Source organism: Camelus ferus, chromosome 13 (genome assembly GCF_009834535.1).
Source record: "Camelus ferus isolate YT-003-E chromosome 13, BCGSAC_Cfer_1.0, whole genome shotgun sequence".
NCBI lineage: Eukaryota > Metazoa > Chordata > Mammalia > Artiodactyla > Camelidae > Camelus > Camelus ferus.
In genome coordinates this window covers 37,372,702-37,398,512 of record NC_045708.1, presented here as the reverse complement: position 1 = coordinate 37,398,512, position 25,811 = coordinate 37,372,702, and the positions used below count along the sequence as shown (strand labels likewise).

Genomic DNA, 25,811 nt, shown 5'->3' with positions numbered 1-25,811 from the left:
CGGAGAGCACATAAACGAACTACGAAGCCCAGGCTGCTCTGCGCCTCCCAATAGAAAAGCGGCAGGTGCAGGTGGCCGCGCTGCTTTCTGGAGTTTGCAGTCTTCTGAGCGTTCCATTGTGTCCGTGCTTGCTGTTCGTAGGGACCCTAAGAAAAGGGCGGTGTGTATTTCTGTTTGGGTGTGTACTTTTGTCCGATGTCTTTCACTACGCATTTAAGACGCACTGTCAGACTCAATTAGTGCGGACTCACTAGTGTGGAGATTCAATTAGTCTCCACTCAGGAAAGACGGGAAAATTTGGCCTGTTTGTTATGCATCGGAGAGGAAAATTGAGGAGAAACACTTAACCCACAAAGTTTAAAAACAACAAAAACAGACTTAACCAGAAGAAGCTTTACATTTTAAGTGCCTGCAGTGACTTTTGTCCTGGCGCCCTTCAGGGTCAATTTTGCAATAAGAGATCCTAAGTTTGGTTTTCTCAGAGCTTGCATCAGTTGGTTGCATCATCCCTGAGTGGAATAATTGTGGTTACGAGGAAAAATAAGGTCCAGCGCTTCTTCTCCAGCGGGAAGGGGCATTCTTGCAAGCAGGAGACTATGCACCGCAGAACAGGGTTGCCGGGTCTCCTAGAGACCTGATCAGGAACCTAAGAATGAGATCCGGTTGTCTAGTCTATTTTTAATTTGCGAAGGGGGAAGGAGGGCCCAAAGCCAATGGGCAACTTGCCCAATGTTGGGATCGGCTGACTTCACGGATCAATAATTTGCATAGTGAATATTAAATGCCGTGGTTCTTGGGGGGAGGGGCTATCCTGCAGGCGGACGCAACCAGCAACGGTTCTCCCGAGCCTCCTCCCCACTCCCCATTATCTCGGCTCATCTTTTCCCTCTTGGTCCTCGGACTGAATGTCCAGAACCGAAGCAACTAGCGCTCGACAGCAACTCCTGAAATCTACGTGACCTGCACCTTTAAACTCACTCGGTCCCAAACCGGACCCCGGAGGCACCACCCACATCCGTCTAACATCACTTCCTTCGGGGTTAGGGAAAAAAAAAAAAATCTGGAAACGCGAGGGGTTGGGCTGAACTTCCCTTGGAGAACCGCGCGGACCTTCTGCTAGGACTCGGGCCCTGCTTCGGCTCAGCCCAGTGGCTCGGCGCACCTACCAACATGGAGCCGCGGCCTCGTCTTGGGGCCACCTGTTTGCTGGGCTTCAGTTTCCTGCTCCTCGTCACCTCTTCTGATCGACCTAATGGGCTTGGAAAGGGTCAGACCGCGTTCTTATCGCAATCTTTACTCATCCTGGGCCATATCCCAGTATAACCCTCTTCTTATCTAACAAGATCCCCTTCCCATTCTGTCCCTTTGGCCACCCTAGATTTCTTTTTATCCTCTCCAACTGCTCCTGGAGTTTGAGTAAGATTTCATCGGGTAGAAAGTAGCGAGTATGGGGAATGTTGGGATGGGGAAGTTGTACTTGAGGCCTCCCTAAATTCTTGGGTTGGAGTAAGGAATGGCCCTTATATTAGGAAAAACATGTTTAAGTGCAGCATACTGCTGGCACTTGGTAGATCCTCGGGCATAGTCACTTTCCCTCCTGGGAGAAATAGGGCCTTTGGGGACCTGCGTATTTAGACCTTTCTCTGGGTCTGAAGATTCCCCTCCTCACTTTTTCCTTGAAGAGCTAGTTTATTGCCTTCTTACCCTAGGGAGTAACAGCTCCTGCACCCCAGGGAGGGATCACTGGTGCATAAGATAAGGCCTGATGAAGGGTCAAAGTTCTGATGGGTTTAGAGGGTCACCAACAGTTATCTTTGGTGTGGTTCAGTCAGTGTGTCTGAAGAAACTGATTTTTTTTTTTGAAGAGTGAAGGGATAGTGGTTATGAATGGAGAATACGAAGTGTGACCCCCCCCCCCATCCCATTACCTGTATCTTCATTGGAACTCAGGCTTTATGCTTTTCTAAGTGGGTGAGTGGTAGCATGCATTCCCCTCCCCTTCCATTTTTTGTACTGACTTTACTGTATGGAACGACTCTGCTGCAGTCCTGTTGTTTTTAATTGTATTTTGTCCTCTCCGTTTGCACATTTACTGATGGGTGATGAGATTGGGTAGACAATCAGTGTGCCTGAATGCATTCATTTTTTCATTCAGTAAATAATTTTTGATTACCTACCATATTCTACGTACTGTCCTAGGCACTAGGGATGTAGCAGTGGGCAGGACGGACAAGGATTCCTGCTCTCATGGAGATTATATGCAATTCAGAGAGACAGAGAGTGGAGACATGAACAAATTAATAAGCAAGCCAATTTCAGCTAGGGATGAGTGCGGGGAAGAAAATGAAACTGGTGGAGTAGAAAGGCTGAGGAAGGATGAGGGAGTGGCATTACTTGAACTAGGACGATCAGGGGAGGCTTCTCTGAGAAGGTGATATGTGGGTTTCCATCTTAGTGATGAAACTGCACAGTGAATTCTGGACCAGAATGTTTTAAATGCTGACAATCCCATTTTAAAACAGTGTAAAATTATAAGTACTGAGGGAGACAGAGAAATAAGAATGTTAGGAGTGTGGGTTTAGATTTGAGTTCTAATTTATTCTGCCACTAACCAGCTGAGAGACCAAGCATAAATTGCTAAACTCCTCAAAGCTCAGTTCCTCATCTGCAAAATGGGCATAATAACTACCTCACTCAACAAATAATATACCCTGTTCCAGTTAATGTGTTACATTTAGGCAATATCTTGGAGTCACATATTCAGTGTCTATTCCTTGTGAGACATTAAGCTCTGTGTGGTTGTTCCATTTACCACTGCTGTGAAGTAAACTGCCCTAAACTTTAGCAGTGTAAAGAAATCATTTTATTATGCTCACAGTTCTGTGGGCCAGGACATCAAACAAGGCACAGTGAGAAGGTGTGTCTCTTCATTCAAAGCCTGGGGCCTCAGCTGAGCTGGTTACTTCTCCATGTGGTCCTTGTTCATGGGCTAGTTGTGGGCTTCCTCACCCTGTGATGGCTGAATTCTAAGAGTGAGTGCCCCAAGAGAACAGGTGGAAATGCATTGCATTTTAATCATCTAGTGGTACAAGTCACTAGCATCACTTCCACTGTACTCTGTGGCATGTTTAAGGTAAGGGACATTAACCATCTCCCACAACTTCCCCATGGGAGGAATGTTGTCACACTGTAAAAAAGAGCATGTAAAATTGGCAAGTTGTTGCAACCACCTTTGGAAAGTATAGTCTGCCTCAGTAAGCTAGGACCATTTCTGTCTTATTATTCATATGCAGGAATATTTGTTGAAAGAAGAAAAGAATGGTACACATGATCATTGAGATCCCTGCTTTTTTTCAGCTTATACTCTGAAGACTGTCAAGACAAGTAAGCAGGCAATTACATGGCACTGTGCTAGGTACTGTGAGGAGGGAAATAGCAGGTAACTGTAGGAGCACATAGAAAGGCAACTGGAGACTTAAATGAAAAGACAAAAGGTATTTAATATTGTGTCCCAAATTTAGAAAGTATTTATTTAATGTTTATTATTATGTCCTCCCAAGGAAGAATACTTAATTGTTCCTGAAAGGAATTGCTTTTTCAGACTTTTTTTTTTTTGTATTTCCTGGGTTTGGATTCTTGGGAAATAGATTACAACCCACCCACCTCACCTCCCAAAAAAGTGCTGCCAGAAGCAGTGATGAGTAAGATTTCTCCCCAGATGTTTAAGTAGCCCTTCTTTCTAGAAGATGGCCTGGTGGTTTGCAGAGAAGAGGGACTGAATAACTCTACTGTTTTCATTAAGAAGAGGAAGGTGTGGTGTGAGCATGGGATAGAAATCACGAGGCCTGGGTTTTAATCCTGGTCAGAATATACAGCCAGCTCTTGTCTTCCCTTGGTACCATTTATTAAGTGAGAGAATTGGACTAGAAATGACTCCTAAGAGTCCTTCCAGCTCTAACATTCTAGAGTTCTAAATTAATTTTGTTGTTCTCTGTGTGCTAAAAATTTGGAATATATCACCTGTGGGATGAAGTGTAATGATGAACCTTTACTGTACATTTGCTATGTTTCAGGAACTGTTCTGTGCCTTTTTCACATATTGACTGGTTAAATCCTCATAGAACCCTCTAAGATGGATAATGTTTTTTATCATCATCCCTATTTCACAGATGAAGAACCTAAAATGGGGCATGGGATTCACACAGCTCGTGAGTGGACAAGCTGAGATACAAATCCCAGGGCTTCTTCTCTCAACCAACATACACTCCTTTGAAGAAACTCCTTTGAAGACTATAAAGGAGAAGTGAGAAATTATCAGTGGGGGTGGTCATGTGCTTTCCTGCCTGAAACAGAAATTGATGACTCTGTCAAGTCTCCAGAATGAATTTTTGGCACTGACACAGGGAATATTTACCTTCCATCCTATGTCTTGTTCACATTTACAACAACCCTATGGGGTGGATATTTTTGTTAGTCGTTTTGCATCCGTGAAAACAGCAGGTGGCTGAACTAGGTCTGTTTGATGCAGATAGACTTTATTTAGCCACTGTGTTATTTTACCTCTCAGGTACAGCGACTTGTTTCAGACTTGGCTGCCAGTTCTGACACTTAACCTTTTGTTTTGTCAGCTGAGAGGGAGTGGATAATACTGTTCTGAAGTCCTTAGCTTACACTCGTGAAAACAATTTTAGCAGGAAAGGCTTGGGAATTCTGATGTAAATGCTGTGTTTGGAAATGGTCACTTTCCTTTCTTTCCCCGTCTTTTAATTAATGTTTTAGGGAAGGAACTGCTGACGTGGGAGCTTTTAGCTCACTTTGCAGATAGCTGGTGTAAATTAAGTGGCTGTGCATGTGACACTTTAGGAAATTGGACTGTCTTCAGATGTTCCACACTGGCTTGGATGTGAGTGTGGGTGGTACTGGGGAGTAAGTAGTAACAAGATAAACACTGTACGCATTTAAGTTATTTTTGAAGGGAAACAAAAGGATCAAGGTTTTCCAGATCTGAAGTCTGTGTTTTCGTTCTGCTTTGGTGAAGCCACATTCATTTATACATTTTTATCTTTGCTAGAGAGGCAGTGAAGTGCAGTGGATACTTAAACTAGAGGCTCTACGACACTTCCTAGGTTCTAATCCTAGCTCTGCTGTTTACTGGCACTGTCTGCTTCCATATCTGTAAAATGAGGACAATTTGAGTTTCTACCTCTTAAGTTTATTGTGAGGATTAAATAAGTTAATACATGTAAAAGAATGAGAAACAGTGCCTGGCATAGAATAAATGCTGTATGAGTGTTAGTCATTATTAATGTTGTTAACATTATTGTAATTATCACATGAATTAAGCAATCAAAAAATGACAATGGTGATTATTACTATTATGAAAAATTCCAATGCACTATTTAATATGAATTTCCAAAGAAATTTTGTACATGTAGTGAATCATTTCAGATTATACCTCTAGACTTACTCTAAGGGATAATGCAGGAGGGTAGCTAGGGAAATGTTGGGGCACTGGAAAAGCATTTTAATTAGGAATCAGAAGACTGAATTCTGGTTGTGGCTTCCTTTGTGGTTTTGAGTAGCCTCTTCCCTTTTCCAGACATTTGTAATATGAGAGAATTGGACTAACCTCCAACTTGGTACTATCCAACAAAGTACCACCGCACATATCACTCTTAAATTTTAAGTTAATTAAATTTAAATAAAGTAAAAAATTTGGCTCCTCTTGTTGCATTAGCCACATTTCAAGTACTCAAGAGCTAGTGGTAGGCTACCATGTTGAACAGTGCAGGTACAGAGCTTTTCCATCATTGGAGAAAGTTCAATTTGACAGCCCTGCCCTAGGGTCTCTCTTAGCAATAACATGGTATGACTGTAAGCTCTGACAACTAGTTTCTGAATAGCCCAGCTTTATGGACAATTTTTATTTTACCTGATATTAATCTAGCTTCCCTGACTTTCTTTTGGCTGACATTTGCCTGGGATATATTTTTCAGTCATTTTACTTTTGACTTTTACAAGTCATTCTCTTTTGGGTGCTCTTGTAAACATCATAGAGGTGGGTTTTTTTTTTTTAACCAAAATACAATAATTTCTATCTTTTAACTTTAACTGGCAAGTTTAGTTCACTTATGGTTGTGGTGATTATTGACAAATATTGAGTATTTGCTGGTTATCATTTTGTTTTATCTCTTTTATTAGTTTGGAAGTTGACCCTCTAGTTCTTTTCTTTTAGTGGTTACTTTTGAAATTTTGCTTGCATATTTATCAAAATCTACCAATGAAATCTTAACCCCCACCATGGTTAGTGAGCCTTAGAACATTTTAACTTCAGTCATTTCCTTTTTTCGTATAAGCAGTTGTTGGCCAGTGCTTTAGTTTTTCTCTTTTTTTTAACTCTACAAATTGAGCACTAAAATTTGTATACAGATAATATTTAGATTTATCTACATGTTTACCAGTTTACTTGCTCACTATTCCTTATTTCTTTTCTTGTTACTCATTTCCATCAGCTTTCAATAGCCTGTACTTTCCTCCATATTGGATAAACTTCCTTCCTTGATTCACAGCTCCCTCTAGCAACTGCCCCCGTACAGCAAAATTCTTGGAAAGAGTTGTTGATACTTGCTCTCTAATTCTTCCCCCAGGCTGTCTTGATCTTGTTCTAATCATATTTTCCTTCTCACTTCTCTATTGAAACTTGTCTTGTCAAGGTCAGCATTATTCTCCACTTGCTAAATCCAATGGTCATTTCTGATTTAATAGGAACTCATCCTTCTTGAAACACCTTGGAAACAACTTGGATTCTAGGATTCCATGCACTGCTGGTTTTCTGCTGATCTCACTGGCAGTTCCTTCTCACATCCTTGACTGATTCTTCTTTATCTCCCCTAACCTGGGGGTACTCCAGGGCTCTTGGACTCCCCTTCCGTCTATACTCACTCCCTTGCTGATCTCACTCTGTCTTAGGCTTTAAATAACATCCGCATGTTAATAACTGTCCCCTGAATTCCAGGCTCAGATATTCAGTTGTTTATTCAGCATCTCTACATGGATGTCTAGTGATCATCTCAAAATGAACATATCCAAATCCAAACTCTTAATGTTCCTTTCCAGAACTCTCTTCACTTACTCTCTTCCCCATCTCTGTTAATGACAACTCCATTCTTCCAGGCCAGAAACTTTAGTGTCATCCTTAACTTCTCTTGCCCTCCATCCAGAGCAAAATCCGTTTGACTTCACCTTCAAAATATGTCCAGAATCTGATAGCGTCTTCTTCCTCTACCACCACAGCTGGTCCAGACCACTATTATCTCATGCCTGGATTATTGCAATAACCATTTTCCTAGTCTCTTTTGCTTTCCCCGCCTCTATTAGTTTGCTAGGGCTGCAGTAACAAAGCTTACTGAGTGGCTTAGAAATTTAGTGTCTTACAGTTCTGAAGACTAGAAGTCTGAAATCAAGGTATTGGCAGTACGGGTTCCTTCTGAAGGCTAAGGGAAGGATCTGTGTCAGACCTCTCTCCTTATAGATGGCTGTGTTCTTTCTCACTGTGCATATGTCCACATTTCCTTCTTTTATATGGACACCAGTCATAACGGGTTAGGTCCCACGCTGATGGACTCATTTTAACTTGACTACCTCTGTAAAGACCTTATTTCCATATAAGGTCACAGATGAGGTACTGGGGTTAGGACTCCAACATATCTTTTTTTGAGGGACACAGTTCAACATAAAACATAGTCTGTTCAGCACAGAAACCAGAGCAATCCTGTTAAAACAAATCACATCATGTTTCTACTTTGTTCAAAACCCTCTAAGAGCCTAGTAAAAGCCAGAGTCTTATGGGGGCCTATCAAGCCCTGCATTGTCTGTGCCCTCCCTTGCTTCTTTGTCTTTTCCTCCTTCTGCATTGAAGGACAGCATTGCTTAGTGCTTAAAAGCAAGGATTCTGCACCTTGAGTGCATAGTTTCAACTTCCAGCTCTGATAATCACTAGCTGTGCGACCTTGGGGAAGTTACTTAAACTTTGTGCCTCAGTTTCCTCACCTGTAAAATGGAATTAGTAAGTACCTACCTCTAGGGTTGTTACAAGGATCAATATTGGTAAAGTATTTAGTATAGTATCTGGCATATTATATTAACAGCAAATACTTGTAGCAATTCTCCAGTCCCAGACACTGTTCTAAGCTCTTTCATTGTTGTTGTTGTTGTTATATTCATTCATTTGTTTTATTCTTTAGATTCCACATATAAGTGAAAACATACAGTATTTGCCTTTCTTTGCCTGACTTACCTCACTAAGCATAATACCCTCCAATGTTGTTGCAAATGGCAAAATTTATTTTTTATGGCTGAGTAATATTTCATTGTATACATATGCCATATCTTCTTTAAATTTTTTTTTAAATTTTAGGTTTATTTATTTCTTTTAATCGCAGTACTAGGGATTGAACCTAGGACCTTATGCATGCTAGGCACATGCTCTACCACTGAGCTATACCTTCCCCCCCATACCATATCTTCCTTATAGGGGGATAACCAACAAGGGCTTACTTATTCATTCATCTGTTGGTGGACACTTAGGTTGCTTGTGTATCTTGGCTATTATAAATAATGCTGCTGTAAACATTAGAGTGCGTATATCTTTTCAAACTAGTGTTTTTATTTTCTTCAGATATATACCCAGGAGTGGAATTGCTTTAGTAGTTTTTAATTTTTTGAGGAACCTCCATACAGTTTTCCATAGCGGCTGCACCAATTTACATTCTCACCAACAGTGTACAGGGTTCCCTTTTCTCCATGTCCTCACCAATATCTATTATTTGTTGTCTTTTTGGTGATAGCCATTCTGAAAGGTGTGAGGTGATATCTCATTGTGGTTTTGACTTATATGTCCCTGATGATTAGTGATACTGAGTATTTTTTCATGTGCCTGTTAGGTATCACCATGTCTTTAGAAAAATGTATGTTCAGATTGTCTGCCCATTTTTTGTTGGGTTATTTAGTTTTTTGATATTGAGCTGTAGGAGCTGATTATATAGTTTGTATGTTAACTCTTTATTGGCCATATCATTTACAAATATTTTTTCCCATTAGTAGGTTGTCTTTTCATTTTGTTGATGGTTTCCTTTGCTGTACAAAACCATTTAAGTTTAATTAGGTCCCAATTGTTTATGTTTGTTTTTGTTTCTTTTGCCTTAAGAGACAGATCCAAAAAAAAATTGCTACAATTTATGTCAAGGAGTGTTCTGCCTATGTTCTTTTTTAGCAGTTTTGTGGTTTCAGGTCTTCTATTTAGGTCTTTAATCCATTTTGAGTTTATTTTTTGTATATGTATGAGAAAGTGTTCTAATTTCATTCTTTTACATGAAGCTGTTCAGTTTTCCCAGCATTGCTTATTGAGGAAACTGCCTTTTCTCCATTCTATATTCTTGCCTCCTGCATCTTAGATTAACTGACCATAAGTGTGTGGGCCCTCTATTCTGTTCAGTTGATCTGTGTGTCTGTTTTTGTGCCAGTACCATACTGTTTTGATGACTGTATGCTTTGTAGTGTAGTCAGAAGCCAGGGGACGTGATACCTCCAGCTTTGTTCTTTTTTTCTCAAGATGGCTTTGGCAATTTGGGGTCTTTTGTGTGTTCTAAGGTCTTTAATGTATTAATTTACTTAATCTTCACAGCAGCCCAGCAAGGTAGGTGCTATTGTTATCCCCGCTTACAACTGAGGAGACTGAGGTTAAGTCAACTTGCCCAAAGTCACACAGCTAGTAAGCTACAGAACTAGAAGTCAAAGCCAGTGTGTCTAGGTCCAGAGTCTATGCTCTTTACCACTACATGATACAGATCAATAAATATTTATTTATTGGAATAATGAGTAGTGAATACCTAATGGTGGAAAAATGCCTCAGTTTATCTAAAAATGTCTATTTTGCTCTTGTTCCTGAAAGATAGTTTTGCTAGGCACATAATTCTGGGTTTCGAGATGTTTTCTTTCCGCATGTTGAAGATAACATTCTGCTGTCTTCTGATTTCTAGTTTGTTCCTATAAGTCTAATTATTGATCTTTTGATGGAAATACGTTATTTCTCTTTGAAATGCTTTTAAGATCTTAATATTTTTGTTGTTCTGCAGTTTCACTACAATTTAAGTGTGTGTGTGTTTTTGTCATTTGCTACAATTGTTGTACATTGTGTTTCTTAATAGCTGCAGATTCATTTTTTATCTCAGTTCTTGAAAATGCTGTCATTATCTCTTTTTTCCTTAAAAAATGAAAATGTATTTTAAGTAGGTATAATACATTAACATGGTTTAATACTTTAAAACGTATATTTTTCCTCCCACTCTTGTTTTTCAGTCACCCAGTGCCCTACCCCACTGATGTTATCTCTTCAAATATGTCCTTTTCCTTCAACTTTTCATTCTGAGATTCCAATTTTATATATACCAGTTTTTCTTATCTACCCGCTATCTCTTGGCCTCTCCTTCACAATTTCTGTCCCCTTGTCTCTCTGTGCTGCCTTCTGGATTACTTCTGATCGGTATTTTCACCTGTCTCTAATTTGCTGTTTTAACCTATCCATTGAATTTTTTTTAATTAGTAGAGTTTATTTTTGAGCAGTTTAAGGTCTGTAGAAAAATTGAGCAGAAAATGCAGAGTCCTCACCTCTTCACCTTCTCCCACCCGTTTCCCCTATTATGAACATCTTGCATTAATGTATTACATTTGTTACCATTGATAAGCCAGTACTGATACATTATTATTAACTAAAGTCCATGGTTTCTGTTAAGGTTCACTCTATGCTGTACATTCTATGGATTTTTTTTTCATTTTATGGATTTTGACAAAATGTATAGTGACATATACATTAGTTTGCTAGGGTTGCCTTAACATATACCACAGACTCAGCTAAACAACAAAGATACTTTCTCTCACAATTCTGGAGGCTAGAAGTCCAAGAGCAAGTAGTTGGCAGCATTGGTTTCTTCTTATAGTTGGCTCTCTTCTTTCTGTATCTTTGCGTGTTCTTTCCTCTATATGTGTCTGTGTCCTAATCTCTTTCAATATGACACCAATCATATTGAATTAGGGCCCACCCTATTGACCTCATTTTAACTCAGTTATCTCGTTATAGACCCTGTCTCCAAATAGAGTCACATTCTGAGGTACTGGGATTGAGACTTCAACCCATGGATTTGGTAAGGGAGACACATTCAGCCCATGACAACATATATCCGCCAGTACAGAATCATACAGAGTAGTTTCACTGGCATAAAAATTCTGTGTTCCACCTGTTTATCCCTCCCACCCCGATGTACCCCAGGTAACCATTGATCATTTTACAATCTCCGTAGTTTTGCCTTTTCCAGAACATCATATGGTTGGAATCCTGCATTATGTAGCCTTTTCAGATTGGCATCTTTCATTTAGCAATATGCATTTGAGGTTCCTCCATATTTTTGTGGTGTAATAGCCCTTTGTATCACTGAATATTCATTGATTTTGTATTTCAAGTTATATTTTAAGAAATTTCTACATGGTGCCTTTACAGATTTGTTCTCTATTTTGTGCATTGTTGCATGCCCATTTTTGTGATGGATGTCATGTGTTATTTCTTTAAATGTTTTTACATAGTTATTTTTGCATCATGTGGCTGATAATTCTAATATCTGAGGATCCTTAGGGGTCTAAATCTATTTGATGCTTCTGCTGACTCTTACTTGTGGTGACTTCTTATGTGTCTGGTGATCGGTGATTGTGAGCTCATAATGGTTTTTCATATCAGCTGTCCTGGAGACCTAAACTCAGGAATGTTTTCCTCTAGACAGGTTTGGCATTTGATTCATCTGGAAACCAAGGGTTACTAACTACTGACCTGGAATCACTTTAGTTTCTTTTGACAGCTGGGTTAAATGATTCTCAGGTTCATCTCCTCCATTTTGCTGCATTGTAATGAACATTTGCTTTTAGGTCAGCCTTGCTTTTGCCTGTTGCTCACGATTCCTCACCTGGTTTTAGCTTGCTTTGTGTTTGTGTCTATTATTTTGAGCCCAGTGAGTTCATTTTGAAAGTCCGTTTTATGTAGGATTTCATTGTTTTGTAGGTGGATATCCCTGCAGACTATCTTGTCAGGCATCCCTCCAAAGGAGGATTCAGTTGCCTGAGTTTAGGTTTTAACAGGTAGAATGATGGTGATCACATTAGGCACCTGTCAGTCCTCCTGGGCATCCTCCCAATTTCACTCTCACTTAATCACACACTCTTCCAGTTTGGACTTTGGGCCTTAGGCAAATGACATATTTTCTCTTGGCCAGTACTCCATGCGGTTGGGAGTGAAAAGTGATGATGGTTAATTTGGATACTGCCTCTGTGTGTAATCCGGGTGAGCTGTTTATTTCCCTGTGGTAATGCTGATGGAAATTTGAGCTTATTTCTGGGAAAGGCCTAGAAGATAGTATAGTAACTGAAAAGTCATAAAATTGAAGTTTAAATTCCAACTTAGCCACTTACCAGCTATGTGACATGGTATAGGTTATGTAACTTTTCTGAGCTTCAGAAGTCTCAGTTATAAAGAATAATAAAAGCTACTATTTACTGATCATTTATAATATGCTAAGCAGTGTGCTCAGTTTAATATATATATATATATCTTATTTAATATTCAGTAACAATTGCATGAGATATAGCTAGTATTATACCTATTTTAATGGAAGTTTAGAGAGGTTAAATAAGAGGGTTGTTGTTAAGGCCAAATTTAAATGAGATAATACATGTAGTGTGCCAGACACATATAAAGTGGTCAGTAAATAACCACATTATTATGATCACTAACATTTTCAAGATATAAAATTAAGTCACGCATGTGATATGGCCTAAATAAGATTCACTTGCTCAATACATACTTTATGGAGCACTTATGGCCACATGCAGTGCTAAATGCTAGGAAAACAGCAGGGAGTAAGACAGATAGGGTCCCAGTGCTTAGGGAAGTCCCTTTAGAGTGAGGGAGACAGAGACACATAAACATTTACAATTCAGCCTGGGAAGTGCTGTGATGGGGTAAGAATAGGGTGCTCTGGGAGTCAGGGAAGATTTACCAGAAGAAATGCCCTCTCAATTCATTCCTGAAAAATGAATTGGAGGCAAGGGTGGAAGAAAAAACAGTGATTATTATGAAAGCTGGAGGGGAGAAATTGCATACTGCAATTAAGAAATGAAAGTTTCGTGTGCAGGATTTTAGGAAAAGTCTGGAAAGTGAGCCTGGAGAGACAGCCAGGTGCTGTGTTCTGAAAGGCTTGGGAAACTCTGCTCTAAGAGTTTGACCTGTCTTTTATGGGTGTTGAAAAGCCTCTGAAAGGTTTTTTACCCAGCAGAGATGTGATTTTAAAAGATCACTCTGGCTAAAGTGTGGGGAACAATAACAAGAATAGCTTTAAATGTATTATCTAAAAATGTGTTATCTTAAAATCCTTACACTACCACTTGGAGGTATTGGTATTATCTTGATTTTATAGATGAAGAAATTGGGACTTGGAGAATTTACTTCATTCACAGAATTCACACATTTAATAGGAAGTGGAGTTACAACCCCTGTCTTTCTGACTCTAAAACTATATTGCTGTATTGTCTCCCAACTAGTAATGATTTGTTATGACCTGCTTTTTATGATTACTCTGTGGAAAATTCTCATTCATTCTTACAGTATTATTTGCATACTCCGTGTTAGTTTGCAAAGCAGTTCATAGACATTATTTAGTTTAATTTCCTTAAAAACTGTGAATTAGGTGATGTTATCTCTATTTTACAGGTATGAAAACAGGCTTGAGGTATGGGACTGTCCGTGCTCCCATACACCTAGAAAGCAGTAGAGTTGGGACTTGAACACTATGCTCTTGACAAAGGAAAGCCTTTTTTTCTGGGTATCTTGTGAACATGCCACTCTTCTTTCTTGGGTCTTTACCCTTTCTTCATGTGTGAATGTTTATAAGGCTCTTTCCTTCCAGGTTTTGGAGATCACATTCATTGGAGGACACTAGAAGATGGAAAGAAAGAAGCAGCTGCCAGGTACAAGATACGGTTTTGGGTTACTTATGATGGTAAAACACTTTCCAGCTATCAACTTAGCATTAATTTCAGGTGAAGGGTTATGCCAAGGCTGAGCAAGAATTGAGTAGTTGCCTGATAACAACAACAACAATAATAATACCAGCTAACACTTATTAAGTGCTTACTATGCACCAGACATTGAATTATGTGAATTAATTCATTTAATTCTCACAACTCTTTTGAGGTGGGTACTGTTGCACCTTCATTTTACAAGTGAGAAAATTAAGGCACAGAGCAGTTAAATAATTTGCCCAAGATTACATAGCTGGTTTAGTGGTGGAGCCAAGATCTAGACCCAGGCACTCTGGCTTCAGAGCCTGCACTCAACCAATACACCATATTGCGTAATAGCCTCAAGTCGAATAGTCTTAAGTTCCAAGTGGGTTTAGTCTATGCATGGAAAACTGACACAAAGGAGGAGGAAAAGGCAGAGCAGGGGAGGAAAGGCTGAACATTGATCTAAGTGCTTTACATTCATTAATTTATTTAATCCTCACAACCTGTGATATTGGTTTAGCCCATGAAATAAGAACCATTGTTATTTTACAGGAGAGGAAGTTGACATACACAAGGGTTAAATAACTTGACAATAGTTTACACAGATAGTAAGTGGCAGAGCCAAGACTTGAATATTCTCTACTATACTGTACTAGAGAGATACAAAGACCCAATATATGTGCACTTACACATACTTGCACAGAAACACTCACACTCTGCACTTACCAAACTATAGTACTTGCTTTTGCTGGAACAGATCCTACAGCTTCATGGCTCTGAGTCTCACACCTTCTGCAGGAGTAGAGTTGCCAGATTTAGCAAATGAAAATAAAGGATGCCCAGTTAAATTTGAATTTCAAGTAAACAATAAGTAATTTAAAATATGCTACAAGCAATATGAGACATACTTCTTTTAAAAACATTTTTGTTGATATCTGAAATTCAAATTTAACTAGGCATCCTGTATTTTATCTAGCAACCTTACCCAGAAGAAAAATTCCTATTAGTTTTTCTAAATCAACTAAATCAACTAACTATGCCTAGATAAAGCCTTCAGCAATTTTCATGGGCACTTTGTGTTTCTCTTCTGTACTTGTACAACTCAACCTACCTCCGTCCTTAAAGAGTGTGTATTTTGCTTGTATGTGCTTGACCTTTCCCATTCAGACCCTTGATCTATGAGGGAATTGTTCTACGTTCATCTCTGAATCTCTCCAATCATGAAGATGTTGAATGATTGAAATGGTTATTGAATAGCTACTGAGAGTCACTGACTATAAGGAATGAAGAGGAACTAGCATTTGTGAATTGTCTTCTGTATGCTAAATATAGTGATGATTGTTCTGCAGTATTTAATACTCTTTAATGCCCCGTTGTAAATGGATGGATATAGTGTTTGGCCGTCAGGATATCACATTCTTCTGAGAACTGTTAACATTTGACATGAATAACTGATACCATTCTAAGCTCCATCTCCTTTCGAGAGAGCAGGACCCGGCTCTAGTTGGCTCGGAACTCCTATTTCCATAGCAACGAGAGGCCCTGTAAGAGTCAAGGGAGGCAGGAAGTGCAGCTTGCATTTCCGGTTTGCGTCGGAGACGTCCGTAACCCGGAAGTTGACGCGGCGCGGTTGCACATGGCTGCGCCCTGGGAGGATGCCGCTCGTGGTGTTTTGCGGGCTGCCGTACAGCGGCAAGAGTCGGCGCGCGGAGGAGCTCCGTGGGGCCCTGGCGGCCGAGGGCCGAGTGGTGCACGTGGTGGACGACGCGGCGGTGCTGGGCGCGGAGGACACGACAGTGTACGGCGATTCGGTCCGTGAGAAGGCCTTGCGTGGGGCCCTGCGAGCCGCCGTGGAGCGGCGCCTGAGTCGCCACGACGTGGTCATCCTCGACTCACTTAACTACATCAAGGGCTTCCGCTACGAACTATACTGCCTGGCGCGGGCGGCGCGCACCCCGCTCTGCCTGGTCTACTGCGTACGGCCAGGGGGTCTGAGCGAGGAACCGCGGGTGGCGGGCTCGGAGGAGAATCGGAACCGGAACGTCAGTGTGAGTTGGAGGCCGCGCGCTGAGGAGGGAGGGAGACCTCTGGAGGCAGGCACCGGTGCCTTCAGGGAACCGCGGCTAGTGGACTCCATAGGAAATGGGAGAACTCAGGCAGACGTACCTAAAGAACTGGTGCAGGAAGAAACTAGGGCGCCAGATTTTCCAGCTCTCATGACTCCGGAATTCGAGAAATCTGCAAAGCCTGTGTCGGGTGACTTTTACACTCCCGAACTTCTGGAGGCCCTAGCGCTGCGCTTCGAAGCTCCCGACTCTCGGAACCGCTGGGACCGACCCTTGTTCACCTTGGTGGGCTTAGAGGAGCCATTGCCCTTGGCAGAGATCAGGGCTGCGCTGTTTGAGAACCGGGCTCCTCCACCCCATCAATCTACACAGTCCCAGCCACTTGCCTCCGGCAATTTTCTGCACCAGTTGGACCAGATCACCAGCCAGGTGTTGGCAGGACTGATGGAAGCGCAGAAGAGCGCGGTACCCGGAGACTTGCTTAAGCTTCCTGGCACCACAGAGCACTTGCGGTTTACTCGGCCCTTGACCATGGCAGAACTGAGTCGCCTTCGTCGTCAGTTTATTTCCTACACCAAAATGCATCCCAACAATGAGAACCTGCCTCAACTGGCCAACATGTTTTTGCAGTATCTAAGCCAGAGCCTGCACTAACCAGATAGGTGGGGGAAAACCATGCTCTTTGTGAAACCATCACACTCTGCTTCTCTGGGAAGAATAATCAGAGGGTCTGCAGAATATTTTGATGTGTGGCACTAGAGCTGTTGTGACTGCTTCACGCATACTTTGCTGAATGCCTCTGAGCCAGGCATTGAGTTTACAGCATAATGAAACTAGAGAGAACAGAGAAGTAGCTTGGAAGATCTTGGTAAATTTCTCCAGAGGATAGAGCTTTTTGAGTACTGTGCCTACTTTTTTTTGCTAGTCTCTATCCTGGGGCCTGGGGTCATAGACAGATCCACTGGTTTCTATCCTTGGGAATCTTTGGTTCTAGTGGAAATGAAAGACAAAAATCACTAGATTATTTCATCTAATAAAATCTTTTAGAAGAAGACAGTCTGCTGGCATCTCTTTCACTTATTGTAACTTTATGTTCTTTATGTAATTTACTTACTGTAACATTCTAGATACACATAAATCCTTGTTATGCATTCATCAAAAGTACTTTGATAGTGCTCAGTGAGAGTCTAGATGTTTTAGTTTTAACCTAGAGTGACTATATTATACTATGACAGCTTACATAATTAATTGTGCTTCATTCTGTTTTTCAAGACAAATAGCACTTTAAGCTTATCTTTTTTCTTTTTTTCATTAATTTCATTAAACAAATGGTAGGTACCCACCTTACCAGTGCTTGTATTTTCCCAAGATAAATTAGATACAGTCTTTGCCCTTGAGAAATTAGTAGTTATGATAAGTAAATAGGTGATTAGAGGATGAAAAGTGCTGGTGGTTAGAATGCTTTGAGGAGTAGGACTAACTAGCTGTTGAGAGAAGGTGGTTTGGGGAAGCCTTCACAGAGGAGTTTACATTTGAATTGTCACTCTAGAACAGGGGTCAGTAAAGGCCAAATAGCAAATCTTAGGCTTCGTGGGCCATGCAGTCTCTCTTGCAGCTGATCAGCTGTGCTATGGTAGCACAGAAGCTGCCATAGACTAAGTATACAAATGAGTGAATGTGTTTTAATAAAACTAGGTACACTGACTGAATTACATGTAATTTTAACATATCACAAGGTACTATTCTTTAGATTTGTTTTCAACCATTTAAAAATGTAAAAAAAAAAAAACCCCAAACCCCCACATTTATGTATCACAGCCCTGTAGAAGCAGGCAGTACACTGGATTAGGCCTGCACACTAGTTTGCTGACCTCTGCTCCAGAAGGATAAATAGGAGATAGGAGGAAGCAATACATTCTAAATAGTGCTGTAAGTGCATGACCCTGTTAAAAGGATGGATTGCCTTGGTTGGTGATGTATTTCATGCTCATCAGTCTATCTGATTTCTGACATACAAGAATGGATTTCTGCATAAAATGGAGATTTGGAATAGGCAACTTCTGAGGCCTTTTCCATTCTTCATTATCTAATTCCAAGTTAGTTGGTTATCAGATTAGTATTATCATTATTATTATTATTATTATTATTATTATTATTATTATTATTATTATTATTATTATTATCATCATCTGATTTTGGAGTCAGACTTACGTGTTAGCTACTAAGTGGTAGAACCTATATTTTATGTGGCCAAATATTTAATCTCTTGAGAGTCAGTTTTCTCATTTTTATTATGAAACCATTAATGGCATCTACCTTCGGATTGTTGTGAGGATTTAAATCAGATTTTGTGTGTAAAGCACGTAGAACAATATAAAAATGTTTAACACATTTTGGCTATTGTTATGGTTATCTAGATCCCACTTCTTAACCTAAGCTTGCCCTGCTCATCTGGTTTAAAAGCTTTTACAAGTATTAGAGGCACAAATCCATCCCAGATTTGTAGTAGGCCTATGATGAGATAGCTGAATAATTTAACACATATTAAATTAATTAATTTACGTATATTTAGAACAGTGCCTGGTACATAGTAAATGCTATATAAGATTTTGCTACTAATAATATGCTAGGTGTAGGGGATATAGAGACAGCTAAGAGTTCCTTCCTTAGGAACCTCTAAGTTTGGTGAAGAGAGATGGGTAAGTAATAGATACAGTTCAGTGTGATAAACGCTGTGATAGCATTATACAGTGCATGGTGATATGGGGGTTGGGTGATGGAGAAAGCCAATGGCTGCTTACATCAGACCCTTCTACAAGTTGGCATTTGAGCCTTGAGAGCTTAAGAGCTTCAGCTGGCCAAGACTGATTCAGGTGGACTATGTTGCTTATTGTTTTATAAAAGAAAAAGCGTTTTCCTCCCTGATTATAAAAATTACACTTAATTGTACCAAAATTGGAAAATACAGGAAAAGGTATAGTAAAATCCACAGTCCCATTCTCCAGAGATAACTTCAATTATGTTTTCATACATTTCTTTTTAAGCTCTTTTCTCTGTACATATTTGTATAATTAAAATTAAACTGTAGATAATAATCTTATACTCTAGCTTTTAACTTAACATTGTAATGAAAAACTATATTAACATTTCAATGATTATATAACCATAACATTTGGAAATGCTGTAATTTGTTTTCTTCTACAATCTTTTCTCCCTAGCTTTAAAGTCCAAATTTGCAGTATTTACTAGAATATCAGGACTTAGCAATAATTTTGTTATTATAGTCTACTATTATTGAATATTTAGGTTGTCTTAAAAGTTTTCCAATTGAAATTATACTACATGTATGCCTTTGTACAGTAGTCTTTGTCTTCTTGAGTTGGTCATTTTATTAGAATGCATTTCAAGAAGTGGAATTACTAGATTATAATGTCTTTGTTTTGTCTTTAAGTGGATTACCCCTGATGGTGATTATCCATAAGTCCTGGTGTGGAGCTTGCAAAGGTAGGTGCAGATGATCAAACCTCAGATGTGTTCTCAAATATTAACATTTAAACAATATTAGCACTGACTTTGGCTCAGCACTGCTTATTGCTTTAAGGAATACCAAAGAAATATATGATATAAATTCCCTGCCCTCAAATTTGCAATTATATTTGGGGGTTGGAGGGTGAGGCAATTAAAATACAGTTATGTAGAATGTGGAATTAAGTGCTACAATAGTTGTATGGTCAGTTGTATATACAGTGAGAGACATGAGGCGTGGTAGGAAAGTCTTCCTGGAGGAGGTGGGAGCCAAATTATCTTACTTTGTAGCATGTATTCTCTCTGCTATACCACCCTGCCACTTAACAGTCAGATGTTTTTCTTTTATTTGGTATACAGTACTTAATAAAATCTGTTGGAAGAGGAGTATAAAATTAGTGTAAATCATTAGTGAAATAATATGTATACATTAGTGGTAGAGTATTGTTATTCTTTTGTCTTTATTACATTTATTTTTAAATAGATGTTGAAATATGTAAAAAAGCAAACAGTAATAATTTTTTCATTCATATGCTATTATCCATATTTTATAAATGAGATACCAACTTCAGAGAAATGAAGTCAGTCACTCAAAGATACATATCTATGCAGGTAAAGTGGCAGAAGCAGGAACAGAATTCAGGTGTCCTGATTTCTGGGTCTTAATGTTAAAAAAAAAAAAAAGATTAGTTATAAGAATCAACTCAGCAAATTAGGGTTTGGATATGACAATGATGTTTTCTTCTGTTCCCAAATCTTTTTCTCCCCTCAGCTTTAAAGCCCAAATTTGCAGAATCTACAGAAATTTCTGAACTGTCCCATAATTTTGTTATGGTAAATCTTGAGGTAAGGCTTCCAGAGTTTCTCCTTTCTGCTATAATTTTAAGTCTGTACTGTTTTAGAATTAGCATCATTGATGGTGTAAAATCTTACTCAGCAGAGCTGGCCACTGGTAGGTATGTGTCTTTCTCTTGAACTCTAATACTAAGGCTTGTATCAGATACAGTAGAACGTCATCCAGCCCCCATTTGTGGGAGGGAGGAAGTACAGGAAGAGATTAGATAAGATGACTAAACTTTAAGGTTCCTTCATTTTTAGTTTGTGATTATGACGTTTTTACATTTTCACATAGGTGAACAAAAGGTGTAGTTGTATATGCAGGCCACAACTCCATGCAAAATGTGATTCAGTTGAAACTGTACTCTGTGTGAGGCTTATATGTACAGCCTCCTTGTTTCTTCATTAGATATCCTTTATGTACTTCATACAGAGGTCTTGGAATCCCAAGTCAGAATATCAGGTCTTAGAGTTAGAGGGGAGTTTTAGGCCATTGGTACTATCCCTATTTTACAGATTGAGCATCTTAGGCTTAAAGGAGTTAGGTGATTTAGTCAGGATCATAGAGCCTAATAAGTGATAAGAATAGGTACTGCGACCTAGCTGTGCTGCCTTTTAGGCTGTGCTCTTCTAATGTGGGATGCTTGGAAGCTCTGTGATGATACTTCTAGCCCTAAGTTTGTGTAAAATGATGTTTGCTTAAGCACAGGGCTGGAAATCTTCTAAATATATTAACGGTTAACATTGAGGTACCTAAGGGATTGCTCATATAGCTTGTGGATAGTCTGAATGCTGACACACCTCACTGAAGGCAAAGACCTCATTTAACTTCTGAAATGGGAATCACACCATAAGTGACAAAATTACTATTGATTCTTATGTATCTGAACTCCTCACCACTTTCTATGGTAAGTTAGAATCACTACTCAAAGGAAACAGAAATGTGTCCTGTGAGCATTCTCCAACTTGAGAGATTTTTTTTTAAATGAACACTAATTGTGTGGTCATATCTCTTAGGAGGACTGTAACGTCACAATTGTAGCTAAAATGTCAGTCTCATCAATCCATACCTTCAAGAAGAATCGTGCAAATCAGTGATGGAGGCATTGGAAATCAGCAATGAACAAAACAGACAAAATTCTCGGCCCTCATTAAATTACATATGAAGAATTGAATATGGGGAGACAGACAAATAAGTAAAATAAAACATGTCAGATGGTGGTAAATGCTATGGCTAAAAATGAAGGCTGGAAGGGACAGTTTGCAATTTTAAAGAGATGGTTGGAGAAGAAGGTGACATTTGAACAAAGATTTGAAGCAGAAAAGGGAGTGAGCCATGTGGAAAATGGGGGAAGTGTGTCCAGGCAGAGGGTAAGAACAACAAAAGCCCAAGTAGGGAGCATGCCTGGCTGGTTTAATGACAGCAACAGCAAGCAAGTTAGTGGTTGAAAAAGACTGAGCAAGGGGTGGGACATGACGTTAGAGAAGTGCCCAGGGGCAGACCATGTAGGGCCTCTTAGGTCACTGCAAGGACTTGAGTGAGATTTTACCCTAAGTGAGAGGGGAACCGCTGAAAGGTTTTGAGGAGAGAGGGAACGTGATCTGAACTTAAGGTTTATACTTAATAGGATGAAGAGGAGCCCAAAGATGAAGATTTCAGCCCTGATGGGGGTTATATTCCACGAATCCTTTTCCTGGGTAAGGTGAAAGGTCTTAATCCAGGGATCTGTGATATGCAGGGAGAGAGAAATGAATCCAGGCACTGACTCCCCCTAGTGAAATGATACTGGGATGGCTAAAAACAAAAACAAGCAAAAACCAGTTTCAAGAAAGGATGGGGAGTTGTGAAGGTCAGAACTTCTGAACATCTGAACATTCTGAAGGAAAACTTTTCCCATTAATTAACTGCTTTTGTGAGCAACGGGACAATATTCATCCTTTCTCCATTCGGCAGTCATTTATGCATCAGCTTTCTGTCACAGACTGTGCTAGGCACTACAGGGATTGAGATAAGCCGCAGTTCCCACCCTTGACTCTATGGTAAGGCTGAGGCAATGGAATGCTATAAGCAGACAAATGTCTTCACAGAAAAAAATTTATAAAAGATATTTAGTGACCACTCATCTTTGCTCAGCATTCTGCTAGATTCTATAGGGGCTATAAATCAAAAGATAGGATCCCAGTATCATCAAGCAGAAAAGGAACATGCCAGGAAGAGGGAACAGCATATACCAAGGCAAGGACGGGGTGTTGGGGGTAAGGGTTGGGTTGTGGTCAGGGAACTGCAAAGGAATGACAGCAACATAAAACACAAGGGGTAGGGTGGTGAGATAATGGGCTGCAAAGATGGGCAGGTCTCGTTTTCCAGAAGGCCTATTGTACCACAGTGTTTGAAGCACCTCCCTGTTGTAATTATTGCAACCTCTGTGCTGTTTTGTCTATTACAGATCCCAGTGGCAAAGTACGTCCTGAAATCATCAATGAGAATGGAAACCCCAGCTACAAGTATTTCTACATCAGTGCTGAGCAAGGTATGGCTATGCTGAGAGAGGAGGGAGGGTTGCTGCTAGATTTAACTAGGATGAACCACATGCAAGGACTGTGATGGGAAACTTAATTCAGCATGTTAGCTGAGCATCTCCTGCATGACTAGGTTTTGCCTAGATCCTGGGTAGAATATAGGAAAAAGGTGAGACTGAGCCTCTTTCCTGGCTACTTACAATCCAGTTGGGAGCTAACTGACCCAGAGGAAACTGAAGAACTGAGGCTCACAGAGATAGTCACTTGCCCATTGTCTCACAGTTAATAAGTCACAGAGCCAGGATTTTGGCCCAGAACTTAGTTTTTTCCCACTGCACTAAAGCTATTCTTATAAGACTTCAAAGGAAGGGGAATGCTAACTGTTAGCTGATCAAGTCTAAAATATTTCATAGATAGTAAACTTTAACTGGACCTAGAAGAAGAAGAATTTGTCTCTATGGACAGATATGTGGAGGACATTTCAAGCTATGGAAGCAAGGGGTGTGTGTGTCGGGGGAGGGTAGCCCAACATGGAGAGTCCACAAGGCTGGATTGAGTCCTAAAGAACGAGACCTAGCCAGCAGAACACTCGAAAAATGTGTTCCACCCAGAGGGAACAGTGCCAGTACGAACATGTGAAGGAAGGTTGAAATCTTAAGTGAGTCATGCTTTTTTGTTCTGTAGTCCTTGAGCACAGTCATTCTAGAGGCAGAGGTTGAATTCATGCCACATACTGTCAGTTTTCCTTCTGATGTTCTCCCTGCCATCTATAAAAGAGGGTTGTTCACTAAGTTGCCATGTGTCTGTCCCCCATCGCCTTGCTACCAGGTTGTTGAGCATTTCATGTTTTGAGTCTTTATTTCTCTGAATAGGGAAAGGAGAGTCCTCTTCTTTCCATGGGTAAGGAGAATGTCATCATCTTACCCAAATGCAGATCACTGGAGGTTGGTATTCAAGGGAAATTTTCCACATGGAGAAGGCAGCTGAACTTTAGGTCCCCAACTCTTGACCCTTGAAATTCACCTTTGTTTTAGAATTTCATAAAGTTACCACTGCCATTTTGAACTGGCATCATCCTTTAACACTTTAGTCTAAATGTGGACACAGGACCCTTCCTGAATTCCCCATGGCTCAGCCAACATGAAACTGGGACATTCAAACTTGGCTTTACTAAAGGTTTAGGTAAAATAAAATGAATATAACACACTATACTACCTGCCTCTTATAGGCTTGCTTTCTGAGATCTAGGCTCTGGCTCAGTCTGACTCCTGGGTTGCTGTTGATGGGGAGCCTGTACCAAAACAGCTGCCCTCCCTGATGTCTAAATCCACAAAAGAGACGCCCCAAGACACACAGGAAGTTTCATCTCCCGTCTACCCAGGGCCTGCCTTCCAGGTTCTCCTTTGCCTGAGAACTTACTTCTTCCATATATAGTTGCTACTGCACATGACCACCTCCTTCAGTGAAGACAATCCTCCCTCCAAGCACGTGCACACACTCACATATCAGTGTGACCTGTAACCTCCACGGGTAGTGGAATAAATGCAACATCCATTTGGGGATGATAGGAAGATGTTTTCTATTCCCTTAGTGTCAGGTGAACATCCACAATCTGTGACAGTGGTTCAGCTCTAATCTTGGAGGGTAAGCCAAAGTAACTAACACTTTTGTAGGACTTCATAGTTTATAAAGCATGTGTATTATTCATTCTCGCATTCAATTTTTATAATCTGTGTGAATAAATCTATACCTTATTTATAGATTAGGAAACAAATTCAAGAGACCTTCCAGGGCTAAAATCCAGAACTAGATCTTAAATCCAGATCCTGTGCTCTTCTCATATTTCTCCTAAAATATGAAAATCTGTATTGGTTGTCAGATGTCAACTGTTTAAGACCTGCTTCATGCTTTTCCCCTCAACCTTTATTTCACAGTTGTTCAGGGGATGAAGGAAGCTCAGGAAAGGCTGACGGGTGATGCCTTCAGAGAGAAACATCTGGAAGACGAGTTGTAACATGAGTGTATCCCTTCTTTCATCAAAGTGATTATTCTCGAGGGAAAGCAGTACTGAAGGGAATATTGAGGAATCACTCAGAACAATTTAAACGGATCAGGAAACCTTGCTCCTGCCCACATGGGAAGGGGCCCTCTCACTGTGGAAGAGTTCTGCTGCCAGAAGCTGGTCTCCATGCCTGTGGATCCTGTCCCTTCTCACCTAAACGTCTCTTTGTCATTGAAGGTAAAGAATGACACCTTGTGACACAAAACTTGAGCCATTTGGAGGTGTACTCCTCACACTGCAGTATTTGAATCTTTCCATTTCCTCCTGCTTTACTCACCTTGGTGGTGAAAAGAAACCAGGAGCATCTTTTCTATAATGTTAAAATTGCACAAATAGCTTATCATTAAAAGACAATAAATGCTAAATGTAAATTAGTCATTTTGCCCCACCAAGGAGACCAGCCTATTTCTTCTCTTTTTCTCCTGGGAATAATCCTGGGTTTCTTCGTGAATCCCTGCAACTTCCTTCCTCTTCTCTGGCTTGCCTTCCCTGTTGGCACGCATGCGTGTGCAGCAATGGCTGGAAGCATGCTTTCCCCTGTTACTGTTGGAGAAACACAAACTTTCAAGCCCTAGGTGGAGCCATTTTTGTCAAGTCGTCAACTGTATTTTTGTACTGGAATTAACAAAAAGGAAAAGAAAAGAAAAGAAAAAAATATTAATTGTTCCACTAAACTTTAATAAAACTTTAAAAGGAAA

At 40.1% G+C, this 25,811-nt stretch overlaps 2 protein-coding genes across 2 annotated transcripts; both read left to right on the top strand.

Annotated features, from left to right (window-relative positions):
- The first annotated feature begins 1,043 nt into the window (after positions 1–1,043).
- On the top strand, positions 1,044–25,811 carry TXNDC12 (thioredoxin domain containing 12). The gene is made up of 7 exons (XM_006180252.3): positions 1,044–1,267; positions 14,004–14,064; positions 19,621–19,673; positions 20,467–20,540; positions 22,160–22,229; positions 22,979–23,062; positions 24,986–25,811. The coding sequence occupies exons 1-7, from the start codon at positions 1,171–1,173 to the stop codon at positions 25,063–25,065; spliced, it is 519 nt and encodes a 172-aa protein (XP_006180314.1). The 5' UTR covers positions 1,044–1,170; the 3' UTR covers positions 25,066–25,811.
- KTI12 (KTI12 chromatin associated homolog) lies at positions 1,189–17,223 on the top strand. Its single transcript, XM_032494282.1, has 3 exons — positions 1,189–1,267; positions 14,004–14,064; positions 15,271–17,223. Exon 3 carries the CDS (start codon positions 15,759–15,761, stop codon positions 16,821–16,823), a length of 1,065 nt encoding a protein of 354 aa, XP_032350173.1. The 5' UTR covers positions 1,189–1,267; positions 14,004–14,064; positions 15,271–15,758; the 3' UTR covers positions 16,824–17,223.